Source organism: Parasteatoda tepidariorum, chromosome 1 (assembly GCF_982258835.1).
Source record: "Parasteatoda tepidariorum strain Cologne lab strain chromosome 1, Ptep-v5.0, whole genome shotgun sequence".
NCBI classification, from domain to species: Eukaryota; Metazoa; Arthropoda; class Arachnida; order Araneae; family Theridiidae; genus Parasteatoda; species Parasteatoda tepidariorum.
The window spans coordinates 30,191,696-30,206,987 of NC_141755.1; the positions used below are offsets into that span (position 1 = coordinate 30,191,696).

The 15,292-nt window shown below is 27.6% G+C and overlaps 1 protein-coding gene across 1 annotated transcript; it reads left to right on the forward strand.

The window, feature by feature from the left end:
* The first annotated feature begins 46 nt into the window (after nucleotides 1-46).
* Nucleotides 47-7,370, forward strand: LOC107439722 (soma ferritin). Its single transcript, XM_016052401.4, has 4 exons — nucleotides 47-253; nucleotides 4,195-4,341; nucleotides 5,615-5,740; nucleotides 7,141-7,370. Exons 1-4 carry the CDS (start codon nucleotides 146-148, stop codon nucleotides 7,276-7,278), a joined length of 519 nt encoding a protein of 172 aa, XP_015907887.1. The 5' UTR covers nucleotides 47-145; the 3' UTR covers nucleotides 7,279-7,370.
* Nucleotides 7,371-15,292: the final 7,922 nt, after the last annotated feature.

The window sequence follows — 15,292 nt, forward strand, 5'->3', positions numbered from 1 at the left end:
AGAATATATAAAAGCCACACAATCGACACATTCTAAAAACTTTTTTTTTGGTGGTCGCGTCAACAGTGTTTGATCGAACATCGATTGTTAGCTCAATTTTTTTTATTCAATTAATCTGAAACAATAATATAAATTAACTTCGAAAATGAGTTCCAAAAGCCAAATTCGTCAAAACTATCACACTGAATCTGAAGATGGTGTCAACAAACAGATTAACATGGAGCTTTACGCAAGTTACGTCTATGCTGCTATGGTAAGTGCGTCTAAGTTATTAAATATTGAGAATTAGTTAATGGCAATGTTTTGTAACTTTTCACTATTCTCTACAGAGAATGTGACAGTGACATGTATTTTTTCTTGAAAAAAATATCTAAGTCTTGTTATCATATTGCGCCAACCAGATTTGTTTTCTTTTAAGGAGAAAATAAAGACTGCAATAGAAGTTATATATTATATGCAATAGACTTCGATAGAAGTTCTCAATTAAGTGAAAAAAAACTTCTATTGAAACGTTGTAACTTCAATAAATGTTTTTTTTTTATTGAAGTTAAAATAGCTCCTAAAATAGAAATTATTCTAACCTGTATAAGAAATTTCTTAATGAAAATTTCTTCATGATTTCTGTTTTTGAAGTTATTTTCACTTCAAGTAGAAACTTAACAGAATACAGGCAATGTGTTTAACTAGTGACAGAAGTTATTTTCACTTTACTTTCAATAAAAAAAAATAACTTATGCTATAACAGTTACTGCCAAATCCAAATAACACAGACTACATTTATTTTCACTTGTAGTAAACAGAACATTAGCTATCTGCCGCTATAAGTTTATTAGTTATCTGCAGTGTGTCGGAAACAGAGTTAGCGCAGTAAAACTGCAACAAAAATTGTTTTACACAGAGATAGTTTTATTGCTCTGACTCTGTTACCGACACACAATAACATATATTTGAATCTGAGAATTTTACATGAAAAGAAATAACTTTATTTGCAGAAGTTATTTTCCTGCAAAAATCAGGTGAAAATAACGTAAGTTACAGACACAGGCGCTGTTACCGTTGAAAACGATAAACTATATGTTGATCTGAGATTTTCACATGGCAAAAATAAATAATAAGCACAAAGTAGAACATCACAATTTGGTTATCTGCCGCTATAACAAAACATATATGTTAAGTTAACAAGTCATCGGGTTAACCGTGGGGGGATTTCGTGGTTTTCCTCACCATGTAGCACAAATGCGGGTTAGCTTTATTAAAAAGTCCTCCACGGTTATCAAAAATCCTCCACGAAAAGTCCAAAAGTCCTCTCGCTGAACTTGATCCAGGAGTTCTTTTGTTTTCCAGATTGGGTTCAAAATTACAAGGGGCTACGGAGTAGAACATTAGTAGTCGTGAGCCCAAAAATTGGGTCGACTGTTCAACATTAAATATTCATAAAATATCGTATACTATAGTGGACTCAAATAAGTCGACTATGTTTTAAAACTTATCTCAAATGAATTTTCCCTGGCATATTTAAAATACAGCATCGCAGAGCTTACAGACTGTATATATAATTTGCTTGATTTATAATTATTTTTTCATCATTTAAACTTCATTCAACACCAATTAAAATTATTTAAAAAGTTTTACGTTTCAATCCTCAATCAAATAAAACAACAACAAGCCTTATATATTAATTTTCAGATTTTTTTATTTTGAAGCAGATATATTTAAAAAAAAACTGACCAATTTCTTAGGACTCTGTCAATCAACCTATTATTCTCGATTTTATTCAAGCTGGAAAAAAAGTCACCAAGTTAAACAGTTATAGTGGAAAACAAATTTAGAAATATGTTTTTTTATATATATAAAGAGTAAATATATAAATATAACGGGTCAAGGTTTCACTTAAATCTCTCAACCTACTTTGAGTCACGCATAAGTTCAACGTACAGCAAAGTGTTTACAAAATCCTCCAAGCACAAAACATCACATATTAATTTCTATACATTCAACTTTTCATTCAAACAATAATGATGCTAATGACTCATATAAGTTTATCCTTGTTTACATTGTGAGCTCAATGCTATTTCTTAAGAGATAATACTCTGCTTTTCTTCATATGTTTTTATAAAAGACATAGTCGAGCCTCGAATATCAGAACCTCTTTCATCCGACAACCTCAGTTAACCAAAGTAGATTTTCACTTTTTCACTTGCACATTTTTTTCTTCTAATTTCAATGAGATTCTGTTTAAAAGGAATGAAAAACAAACTTAGTGATTAAAAGCAATTGATTATTACTAGCGAGCATATATGGCAACGTTACTTTTAAAAAGTAACGAGTAAAAGTACAAGTATTTTTAAAAAAAGTAACGAGTAAAAAGTAAAAAGTTCTTATTTTAAAAAGTAATGAGTAAAAAGTACAAGTAAAAGTACAAGTACTAAACAAAAAAAGTAACGATTTAAAAGTACATTTCTAGGAAATCGAAAATTCAAAGTAACCTATAAAATTTTATTGAATAATATTCTTATGTTCTTTAATGTTTTTGCAAAATTGTTGTTATTTATTTAATTATTTTTAATTTTGAAAGTTATGGATATTAATTTATTTTTAAATTCGGAAGAATATTATTATATAATTTTATAATATAATCGTATAATATAATTTTAAAATCAAATATAATTTTTTCAAACTTTTTATGGATTTGCACGAAAAAGAAATTTTATCTATTGATTTTAATTTTTAGTTTCTTATTTTTATTTATTTAAATTACCATTGATTTAAAATTGTTTTACTCTTCAGAAACGCGTTTTAAAAAGCACAGTCATAAACAAAGCAAACACGGGGTTTCAGATAACTTTGTGATCTTTGAGCTAGTAAAAAATAACTGAATGTGCAGTATAAGTTGAAACAGAGGATATTTAAACAGGAAATTAGCTGTGAATGCATATATATTGCACATTAATTTTATAAATTAAAAAAACATAAGCATTTTTTTTAATGTAATTTTTTTACTTTTTTTTTATTTTATTTTTTTTTAGAAAGTTTACCGAGTTTTAGAAAAAAGTAACGATTTCATTCGATATTTCCGTTACAAATACTTGTACTTTTTCCCTGAAAAAGTAACGAAAGTACAAGTAAAAGTACTAAATTTAAAAAGTAACGAAGTACAAGTAAAAGTACGTACTTTTTACTTGTACCGGTGGTACAAGTAACGAAAGTAAAAGTACTGCCATATATGCTAGCGAGTTAAAGTCACAAGCGCTTTGTTAGTCGGTTACTATGTTTCAATAAAATCTTAAACTGCCTCATCCGTCTTTCTATTATTACTAGCGCTTAATCATCATTTTTTAGATCAGCTTTTATTTCTGCAAAGAAGGAAGCGTGTTATCAATTCAAGAAACAGATAATATCGCAGAAATAATAGAATCGGGAACTTGTAATTGAGGTCAATGAAATCGGCTAAAGATTTCGGCTTATGTGCTGCGTTGTATAAATGGTCTATTAAAACAAATAGAAAAAAAGGAGTACCACTATCTGAGGCGATATTACAAGTGAATTTCAAAGAAGATATCTTTATATCTATCTTACAAAAAAAAACATTCGTTAAATGATTGTATCATAATTAAATTTAAATAGTATTCAAACTATTATTACAGAAAGCCCATACCAGAATTTATCTGTGACAGAACTCAATGGTTAGATACCATAACATTTAGTTGATTCATAGCTGTTTTCGTGGGAAGCCGGGAGAGCTGTATTAAGATCACGGTTATGTGCGTAGTCACTTCTGTGTTGCTATTATCAGTCGAGTATGAACAGGCTTCGTTGTGTGTGATCGAGACTGAGAAGCAACAGCGCGAGGAGGACCATGTCGTAGTCCCAAATAGCAAGTAAACCGTTCAACGTGGTCCATCCATCGAAGTAGGCGTGTTCTAGTCGATGGGCGTTTCTGTCAATACAGGCGTGGTCAGAACACATCCGAAGATGAACAATATGGGGAACGTGCTTTTGACAATGACAATCGTCTTCTAACAAAAGGTACCCTAAGAAAGAATCGAGTTAACATGTCTAATGTACTAGTGAATTGGTATTTAATAATTGTAGTGAATAACATGACACAATGGGCAATTTAATAAAAAAAATCCTTGGTTACATTAAATATGGCTTTTGATATTTGTTTTTAAAAAAAATCCTTTTTCTTTTCAGGCCTTTCACTTTGATCGAGATGATGTTGCTCTAGAGAACATCTCCAAATACTTCAAGGAATGCAGCGACGAAGAACGTGAACATGCATTCAAACTCATGAAGTTTCAAAATCAAAGAGGTGGCAGCATAGCTCTGAAAGATATTAAGGTAAATGACTTTTGTCTATACTACCGGATGTCCCACATAATGACCAACGATTTTAAAAAGCAATTTAAAAAACCAGAAAAGGGTATAATCTTACAGTTCTGCGTTCTACTTTGGAAACAAGAAATTTATTCCTATTGAACTTCGAAATTATTTACAAAGTTCGTTAACAGATATGTGTACACAAGCAACTACTGGGTGCCCTCAGTAATGACCGACGATTTTAAAAAACGAAAAAGAGGGAGAAGATATAATCGTTCAGTATGCTGCGCTCTGCTTAGGAAACAAGTTTATTTACTCTCATAAAATTTCGAAACTGTTTACAGAGTTCGTTAAATGACATGTGCCGTAGCAAAGTAAATTGCCTACCAACCTTACTGCCAAAACATTTAGAAGCACATGAAGAAACAATCCTTAAGAGGGAAAAGTTTGGGGCATGGGTTTCTATGCAAGTTTAAATCTTGATGATGGGCCTGAACTCCCGTAGAAGTTTGTGGCAACTTTGACGCGATCCCCTGTTACATAACTCGTATAAACTTGTACGTTTCAAAAAAAGATTAATGAAAAAATTTCATTAAAAAAACTGGAGATTGGTTAGATAAACCGATAGCCAATTTGATATCAAGTACCAAGATTTGTTAAACAACAGAAAAAAAATTGTTCTCCAGAGTTATTCAAGGGTTTATTAGTAACTTTAAAAGTTCTTTTTGTGTTATATCAAATTTAAAATTAAGCTTTTTGTGCGGGCGTTTTATGCTCCCTAAAAATTATAATATTAATTGTGTACTTGGCATTCTCTCATCATACGCACTTTCAGAAAAATCTTTAAGTTGAACCATAACATGGCTAGAGAACATAAATGCTACAACCATAATAAGGTGCTAAATTGAACCATATTTTCGCCCAAGTTGAATCATAACATCATGTAATCAAAGACAAGTACTTCAATATGATTCAAATTATCACTATTCTTATTAAAGTTGCAACAAATTTGAATGAAATTATGGTCCAAAATCCTGCAAAACTTTTAAGAATGCTGTTGATTTTAACATAACAAGCACAGATATAATATTTGGAAAACATTATTATTTATTTAGTTAGCAAATAGGGAAAGTGCAAGTTGGAATATAATGAGTTATTTTGTGTCGATGTTTATGTGAAAATACAATCTTGTTCGTAGATTTACTTTGTGCATTTAAGAAATGGTTTTGTGCATTTATGTTATATTTTTTAAGACCGAAAACAATTTAATGAAAGACTTTCTAATTTTTATCAGACTCCACCAAAAAGTAAGTGGGCTACTCCTTTAGAAGCAATGCAGGATGCTTTGGATCTTGAAAAAACAGTTAACCAGGCACTACTCGATTTGCATAAACTTGCAGGATCACATGATGATGCTCAGGTAAAAACTTAAAATTTCCAATACTTTTTTTTTATTAAACAATATTCGATAATTTAAGCATAAGAATATCTTACAAGTTATAAATTTGGTAAAATATTATTTGTTAAAAGTATAAATATTAAAATACCCGAATTTTTTACTGGGTTTTTCATAGTAAATTGAAGATTACATTTTTTATTGGGATTTTCATAGTAAATCGAAGATTACATTTTTTGACAACAAGCATAAGTGAGTTCCATGGTGAAAATAAATAGATATGACAGTTGTCCTATTTAGTGTGGAACAATTAAAAATCTATAGCGAAAATTTCCATGTGTAAAATAAACATTTAGATGTCTCTCGCTTTTTATTCTATTCTTTCTCTCGCTTTTTATTATCTCGATATTCTATTATCTCTCGCTTTTTATTCTATTCTTTTGTCTGTCCTTCTCTGATGGAATATTTACTCAAAATTTCTAGTATTTTAAAATGATTAATATAATGCAGTTTCTATAAAATTCCCGTTTGTATATTTATAATATAAGTCATGGTGATCCACTTTTTCTTTAACTTAATTAAATGTTTAATTTTCTACCAATAACATTTTGCCTGCCATCAATATTGATATTTTAAACAGTCTGTACTTTTAATAAATAATGCATCTGGTCAGGCCCGTATCAACCCAGATCATTTACTAATAAATGCCTCCATAAGGCGCGGGATCGAGTGCTGGTATGGTTGGTGACCCATCAGATTAGCAGCAATTGTTTTCTTATAGGCTGGAGCCACATAAATAGCTTCTTCGTGATGCTGCCTTTAAGACTAGAATAGATTTTGCTTCCACGCTTTCATTCTACTCGTACTAATCGCCTTTCGACTTTGCTTATGCCGGCAATCAAACAGGTTTTTATATTTTTCAGTCCCGCTTTCCTCTAAAACGATTTATTAGAATTAAATTCGCTTTTTTTTAATCGTTTAAATATTAATTTGCTAATGCACATATTTTTGGACAAAAATTCTAAAAATGAATATAGAAGTCGATTATAGAATACACCATGCATATCAAAGAATAAACATAGGGGAAAATATACAAATAATGTACGATATATATTTCTTTATGTATATATGAATTCATATATACATAAATACATATCATATATACCGGAACAAAATTAGATAAATCTAATATTAAACTTCTTTTATTTGCTTTGATGATCAAAAATTAACATCGCGAAACTTACAAAAGAAATATTTAAAATATAACTCAAAACACAATGATTTACATGAAAGCGATTTAGCTTGATGTAAGGTTTTAGAATACAATTTTACCATTTTTTTTTTCGATTTAAAAGGAAATTATGTGAAATTGCTTATGAAATGTGAAAATAAATATAGAAAATATAATTAATTTCGATTTTTAGATGTGCGACTTTTTGGAAAGTGAGTACTTGACTGAGCAAGTGGAAGCCATCAAGAAACTTGGAGATTATATCAGCAACCTGAAGCGCGTTGGCACCGGACTTGGCGAGTACATGTTCGACAAAGAATTTAAAAGCTAAAAAGGAAAGAAATACTTTTCACTAAGTTTCCTGAAGTAACTACAACATTTCCTGAAAAAACTTCAAAATTGAATAAAAAGTTATAAACATGATTTCAAAATTTGATTTCATTTTAATTCCTTATCTCATAAAATAATTAAGGTTCATTGAATTATACACAAAGCGATTCTAATTCATGATGACAAGAACATTTGGAAAAATCTGTGTTTTCCAAACAAATTTTATTAAATTTCCCAGATTTATTAAACGATCGCAAAAATTTTATAATATTTTATTTAAAATAAAGTTATATCTTATATTAAAGTAAATGTTAAAGTTATCTTATTCTTATACAGAAAATTTTTCTTAAATTATTATTCTTATACAAAACACTTAACTTTCTGTTAGACCTCATTAAATAGTTGAATATATTTCATATATATATATATATATATATATATATATAGAGACACATTTGGAATCTTAAATACTAAAAAATAAAAAAATTTAGATTGGATTGTGTTAGGAGAGAGAATGCAAGAATAATATATACAGAGAAATAAATTAATAAAGAATATTTTTCAATACATAAAAATTTTCTAGGTAAATCAATCTCATGTGTAACTACTTGACATTCGCAAAGCAAAGTAATAAGTAGAGCCCGGATTTTGATGACCTAAAAAATCTCAACTAATGCCCTTAAAAAGTGCAAAAATGCCCTTAAAAATGCCTTTAATAAAGTAAAAATATTGAATTAAAAAATCTTTTTGTTCTTTAAAATTATTATGAGTCATTTAAAAAACATGAAGCAATGCAATACTTGTTCTTCATTCATTAAATTTTGACAAATATGTTTTATATCCTAAAATAACAAAAAAAGGAAAATATATTGACACCAAAATATTTTTATTTTGTATAGAAACTTTAATGGATATAACAACTTCCATCTCATAATATTACTAAATATCAGAATTGCATTGGATTATTAAATGTTTTTTGATAATTTGAAATGTAAACGAGCGTCTCTTGTCTGAAAGTAAATTTTCATTCAACATCTACTGATGTTATAGGTGAGTACTTGAGAAAGACGGTCTCACTTACTGACAATTCTTCTTCAATTTGAAAAGATTTTGCTTCACCTGTTAATATCCTATAGATTTTCTTCATTGTTTGGAAGCCAGTGTAATAATGAAAATTGATAAAAAATAATAAAAATTGGAAAAAATTAACAAAAAAACTTTAAAAAATGCATTTAAATGCAAAATACGCCCCAAAATTTAAAGAAAAATGCCCTATAAATCTAAAAAAATGCTCTATAAGACAAAAAATGTCCAAAAATGCAAATGTCATCAAAATCCGGGCCTTAGTAATAGGTATATTGAAACATACTGCTGAAAATATACATCTTTTTTACAAATAAATCTTTAAAAAAAAAAGATAAAAATTCCTATCAGAGTGCTATTTTTATATCTATAGGCTATCACAGCAATATTTTAAATTGTTCTTATTAAATAGTTATTTTTTTTTAAATTTATTTAGAATCTAGAATACTCATGTGAATAAAAATTCTTTACGGATAATATATTTTCTTCCCCGTTTATTCCCCTCTCTCCAGAACACGATGCCCGAGTTTGTGAAACGTTTTAAAACTTGAAATAATGACATGTTCTCTTAACCGATGAGAACTTACAATTCATTACTGGGTCATGTTTTTTCCCAGGGAAAGCTGAGCAGTAGCTTGCTAGCCACTTCTTCGCTGCTGCACATGTGCTATTTACAGTCTAGGTCATTTCAGCAATATCAAAGAACTGTGGATAAGCTCTGTAAACATATACATATGCCTTTAAAGGCTAGATAGTTGAAGAGATTTAGGCTATTTCAGTTTAAAAAAAAGCATTTTATTACGTTATATACAGTATTGCAAATATTATTCGTGGGATATTTACATCGATGGTTTCCCCCTTGCAGGGATGTTGGCCCATATTTATCTAGCCATGAAGAATATGAAAAAGACATGCATTTTTGTCTGTCCCCAGCTTTTATAGTAAGGTTCTGAAAGGGAGTGGTTGCAAGGATCTTCTTATCTTCATGAAACGCCATTCAATTGATAAAATTTAGAGATTTTGATTCGCTAAAAGGATATCGTCACTCTGACGGTGGAAAATTATTGGGACTATCTTAATACGCACTTTGTCTACGAATTATTGCCCATTAACTTCAGAAAATAATCTTCGATACCACTTTTAATGAAATGAATAGAATTAAAAGAATATGTAGTAATATTTATTTACACAAAAAACAAATCGATAAACTCTTTCAAAATTTGATAAAAAACAATAGATACCCAACTAAAGTAATATAATTCTATATAAAATCATTGAATAAATCGTATATTTTTTGTGGATATATTTACTAAAAATCTTCTTTGTCAATTGATATAATTTTCCTATGTGCAAATCCATTTCGGGAAAATCCGTGGTCAAAATTATTTACTAAAAAAATTCCTTTGTTAATTTAAATAATTTTTCCATGTGCAAATCAATTTCAGGCCAATCCGTGACTAAAATTATTTACTAAAATTTCCTTTATTAATTTATACAATTTTTCCATGTGCAAATCCATTTCAGGCAAATCCGTGGCTAAAATTATGTGCAAAACAGGCAATTCATGTTTCTGTTTTCTATTTTTTTCTTAAATATTTATTTTCTAAAATTATTTATGGTCAACTTCTTTAAATTGTCCAGTATAGTTAATTCCATGAAGGAAGAAAAAATTGTGCGGAATGAAAAGTGTTTATGCTCTTAGGTAAAAAAAAAAAAAAGAAAAGACAAATTGGTCTTTTTTGAAGTTTAATAACATAGAAATACTTAAGTTATTCGTTCTTTCTAAATATTCTTTAAGGCAAGATGCTATTGCATAGTTTAAAATCACTTTTTTTTTACTTCTATTGGCGAAAAAATTCGAAAAGCATTGTTACACGCATTCTTTTATTAAATAGGAGGTGGAAATAAGTGGATGCGCAAATACTTGCGTGAGTTAAATGAGTAATTGAAATGAAATTTATAATCCTGAAACATACAGCACATGAAATCATACGCACTAATCATGAAAAAACAATTAGCAAGAAAAAAATACTTTTAATTACATCATTTCCATTCATATTCTTCTTTTACAACAAAATAATTCCAATTACATAAAAAATCATACAAATACTAAAATAGTAACAAAGAAACAATTTTACGAATTTTATTGCAGATATTTTTTTTTCCAACAAAAGCCTTCAGAAATAGTACTAGTGAACATTTCTAGTGTTTTTAAAACCGATTATGATGATATTAAAAAAAAAACAGTTCCATTCTACGCAAAATATAAACTAACTTTTATTAAATACAAAAAAATTTAAACTATATACCTTTCCAATTCTTAAAAATATATTTTTATTTTAATAAAAATAATAATTGTCTGTTATTTTTAAATTTATGAAAAATAAAGAGATTATGAACTAATCGTGTAGAAATCTCATGTAAGCAACTTGACTAATTAACTTTTACTATTAATGATTAGCAAACGAATGAAGGGGGGAAAATGTATCATGTATTAGTGAATCTGCATTATCAGTAACTCTAAATGATGAGTAAATTAAAAAATGATTAAATAAATAAATTTCGGCGGTCAACGACACGACAGTTTTAACTATTATTATTACTTTTACAGCATATAGAGCACATAAGAATAAACCGAATGCTGACTTACAAAATGCTAAGAAACAAAATAAATATGCTAAAAGTCCCTTTATCTAATAAAAGTTGGCACAAATTTTGCATGGAAAAAATTGAATTTTTTAAGTCTTTAATAAAATAAACTTTCAAAATGGTCTAATAATTATGTCATATGAGACTAGTGCGGAGAAAGGCAGTGCAGTATGTTAAGTATTTTTAAGTCCGAAATTTACTCATCAGAAGCAAATCTGTGGTAAATTAAGATTTAGGTGTTAGCACTAAAACATTTTTGTTCTTAAATTAAGTAGTAAATTTGTTTTAATTTTTGTAAAACGAAGAGAATGTGACATACATTACTTTAAGGGATAATTCTAGAGTAGCAGTTTAAAAAAATTTAAATATATTTTTTATAAAAATATATTAAAATACTTTTCGTTTTTTTAAAAAAAAACTTTGCTAAGACTTTAATTCATTTTTATGAAGCATTTCTATCAAAATAAAAAAGCTGACAGTTACATTAAATTCAGTTGAAAGTTATGTGTAATTTGAAAATCCTGCTTTTTACTAACAGCCCTAATACTGTAATGAGCCAGACTCCTATGAAAAGTCGGTTTTATTTTCTGATCAGCTAACTAGCTGGCTTTTAGTTTAATTGCAATGTATTCATATGCCCTTACTAATTATAAAATTTATCATTTCTTGATCAACTAGCCTGATTTGTTTCAGACAGTTTGCAAGAAGCCTAGAATTGTGAAAGCAATAATAATTGTAAACAGCAATTGTTCAATTACCCAAAGATAATTCAGTCTGCGTAATTCTTTGCAAATTTCTTTATTAGCCTAAAGATGTATAGGCTGATTAATAAGCCTAAAAAATATGAAGCAACTTGGAAAATATCAAAGATTTTTCCAGTTTATTTAAAATAACCATAATATTTAAAACAACCATAATACTTGAACCCAAATTTTTTAATAGCCTACACATATATATTTAATTCAATAGAATTATAAATTACTCATATCTTGAGGTGTTTGACTTTCGTTGATGAGCGTATAATATAACTGCAGCTAGTAAAACTAACATTTCCTTTTTTTTTCCCCTTCTTTTTTTTTAAAGAGCATTTTTTCATCTTGAATAAATTGAATTTAGTTTACTGTATCACATAATTTAGAAATTAAAATATATAATTATAAGAAAAGTTGATAAAGCAAACATCTTTACCTTAGCAATAAGTGGAATGCTAATAAGAAGAAGAAAAAAATAATAAAAAATAAAATAGGTTATTTAATTGGTTTCTAAATGTTTTAATTTACAACAAAACTAAACTAGAATTAAAGAAATATGGAATAGTGGTTACTGAATATATAATTTTGTGTAGTCATTCATATTATTTGAATAATTATGGAATTCAAATTCAATTAGAATTGAAGTTCAAACAAAATATGTATTACTAAATAATGAGATCATAAAAAACAGGAGTTACACTTTTAGAATGTCGAAACATCATCTGCCAGATTATACTTTCAAATTTAGTAACAGAACATAAAATTGTTTAACTACAAAGATTCGTTCATTTCAACAAGTACATATAAACATAAATTAAGAGAAAACAAACACACAACTGTTCTAGGAACTTGAGTTGCAATTTCCAAAATCATTACAAATAACAAACTAATAAAAAGAATAGATTTTAGGACATAAGTGCATTTACAATAAGTGAATGCAATTTATATTAATTTATAAATAGAAAAAAACTTTAAAAATTCTATAACATAAATTTAGAAGGAATTAATTTACAAAATACAAAAAGATCAAAGATAATTGGATAGAAAAAATAAATAAATACAAAATAAAAAAGAAACAATTGTTAACAATTTTGATGTATATGAATTTGAGAACACAAACACAAACATACAACTGCTCCAGGCAATTCTTGACTTAGCGATTTCCAATAGTATATTTACAATCCTTACAAATAACAAACTAATAAAAAAAGTTTTGAGTCAATTTTGATTTTATGATTTAAGTGCATTTACAACAAGTGAATAAAATTTATATTAATTTATGAATGGAAAAAAACTATAAAAATTCATATCATGTTCTAGGCACTTCGTGACTTAGCAATTTCCAATAGTAATTACAATCCTTACAAATAAATTAATAAAAAAGTTTTAAGTAAATTTTGATTTCAGGATATAAGTGCATTTACAATGAGTGAACAGAATTTATATTAAGTAATGAATTGATAAAGAAAACTATTAAAATTCCATAACATAAATTCAGAAGGAATTAATTTATTTAGTTCAAAAAGCTCAACAATAATTTGGTAGAAAAAATAGAAAAATAATAAATATAATCTTGATCACAAAACCTTTTTGCACTTTCAATAAAAAACTTCTATTTTAGAATGCATATATATTTTTCAATGCAATAACAATCATGTATTAACTCACTTACAAATATATATTAAAATTTTTTTTAAAAAAATCCTTAATAATAAATAAACTCTAGAATATAATAATCACCAGCATAAAAATTTATGAACAAACATTGTAAAAATAACAATAAAAATAGAAAAAAAATTCCTAACTATTTTGATGCATAAGAATTCAAGCAAATGAGGTTTGCCAGCAATTAAGTAAGACAAAAAGGTATCTTGGATTAATATATCTTCATCTAAACAGTTAAATCAAAATTATGTGCTTAGATTTGGCAGTCAAAAAATAAGCAATGCATAAGCATCTCACATGCCAGGGTAGAAAGAAGACCAACAAATCTACATAAAATTTTGTATATATACGTCTATACAAAAATATATATAAATATATTTTTTTAATTTCTCGTGAAAAATATCACTTTCCCAGTCAACCTGTCAAAGAATTGTTCCTAAATAGTTATTGTTTTGTCATAATAATCTAGCATCCATTTTCTATACAGCCTGATATTTTTTAAGCATCATTATATCATTCAACCTATATGCTATTAGGCAAATAAGGAAGACGGGCAAAGAATTACTCAGGCTGATATTACTTAGGCTTATTGCAATAAACCTTTAATAAGGTTTTTAACAAAAAACTATCACTACTCTGAGGATTATTGATACTGGCGGAAATAAATAAGATAAATTGAACAATGGATGCCGCATTTACTTATTAGCCTAAAAGTAGGAGGGGACACTATAATTAGCTTAAAAAGAGCTAAAATTGATTGTAAAATACTGGAGATTTTTCGAGCACATTGCAGAAGAACAGCAGCTGTTAACAATGAACTAGATTATTTAATAAGCCTAAAAGAGATGCACAACCTGCGGCTTGCGGAAGCTTCAGAGCACAATGAAAAAAATTTGGAAAATTTGGAATTGCACATTTGAATAATTAGTTTTTGATACACACAATTTGTACAGATTCTATTGTAAATCTACGTTGTTTTCACGATACTACATTCCCACATGGTTTTAAAAATTCTTATTTTCATTACATGTAAATTTTAAATCAAACATTTCTCATTGACGTGCTTTATTTGTGCTAATTTCATCGTAAATTTACGAGCTCTCCTTTTTTAAATATTGTGATGTTATTCCACGTGATTTAAATGAGCCAGTTATTTTAACTGCGATGATATTGTGACACACTAGTTTTCAATCAAGCATTTAAATAACAACATTTTTATACAATTTATTTGTGTATATTTCACAGTAAATATAAGCTATTTTTCAGATGTTTTATCGTCAGTTAGCGCAATGCATTTGCACGTGGCATGTAGAATATTTTAATACAACACTGTTCAAAAACTGGTGGAAAGAGGGAATTTTTAAACTTCTCAGTATTTGTAAATTCATTTTGAATTTTTTGCAGCTATCAAAAAAGTTTCCTATTTAAAATTCTTAAAACCTCTTAATAATTCAAGAAATAGAAATATGTGAAGTACAATAACAAATAAATATTAAATTTTATTTTATTTTATACTAAAATAATTTTGTTTAAACTATATAAATTTTCTAAAAATTAAAATATTTAATTCACATTTAACTTTTTTCCCATTAGCATTATTTTTCCCCCCTTAGAATTTATATTCTTTTTTTTTAATGAATTTATTATTGTTTAAAAAAAAAGAAGAAAAAAAACTTAAAACAAAAAGTATCAGTTTTTTTATTTTTAAATAAATTCTAATAATTAAAGGTATTTAGTTTTTTGCAAATATGTTACTAAGTTTACTGATAACAGATTGTAGTGCTTAGAACATTAATTAATGTTTACATAAAAATTATCATATTCGCCACCGACATGACTAACTATGCGTGCAGCGCTTCGTTATTC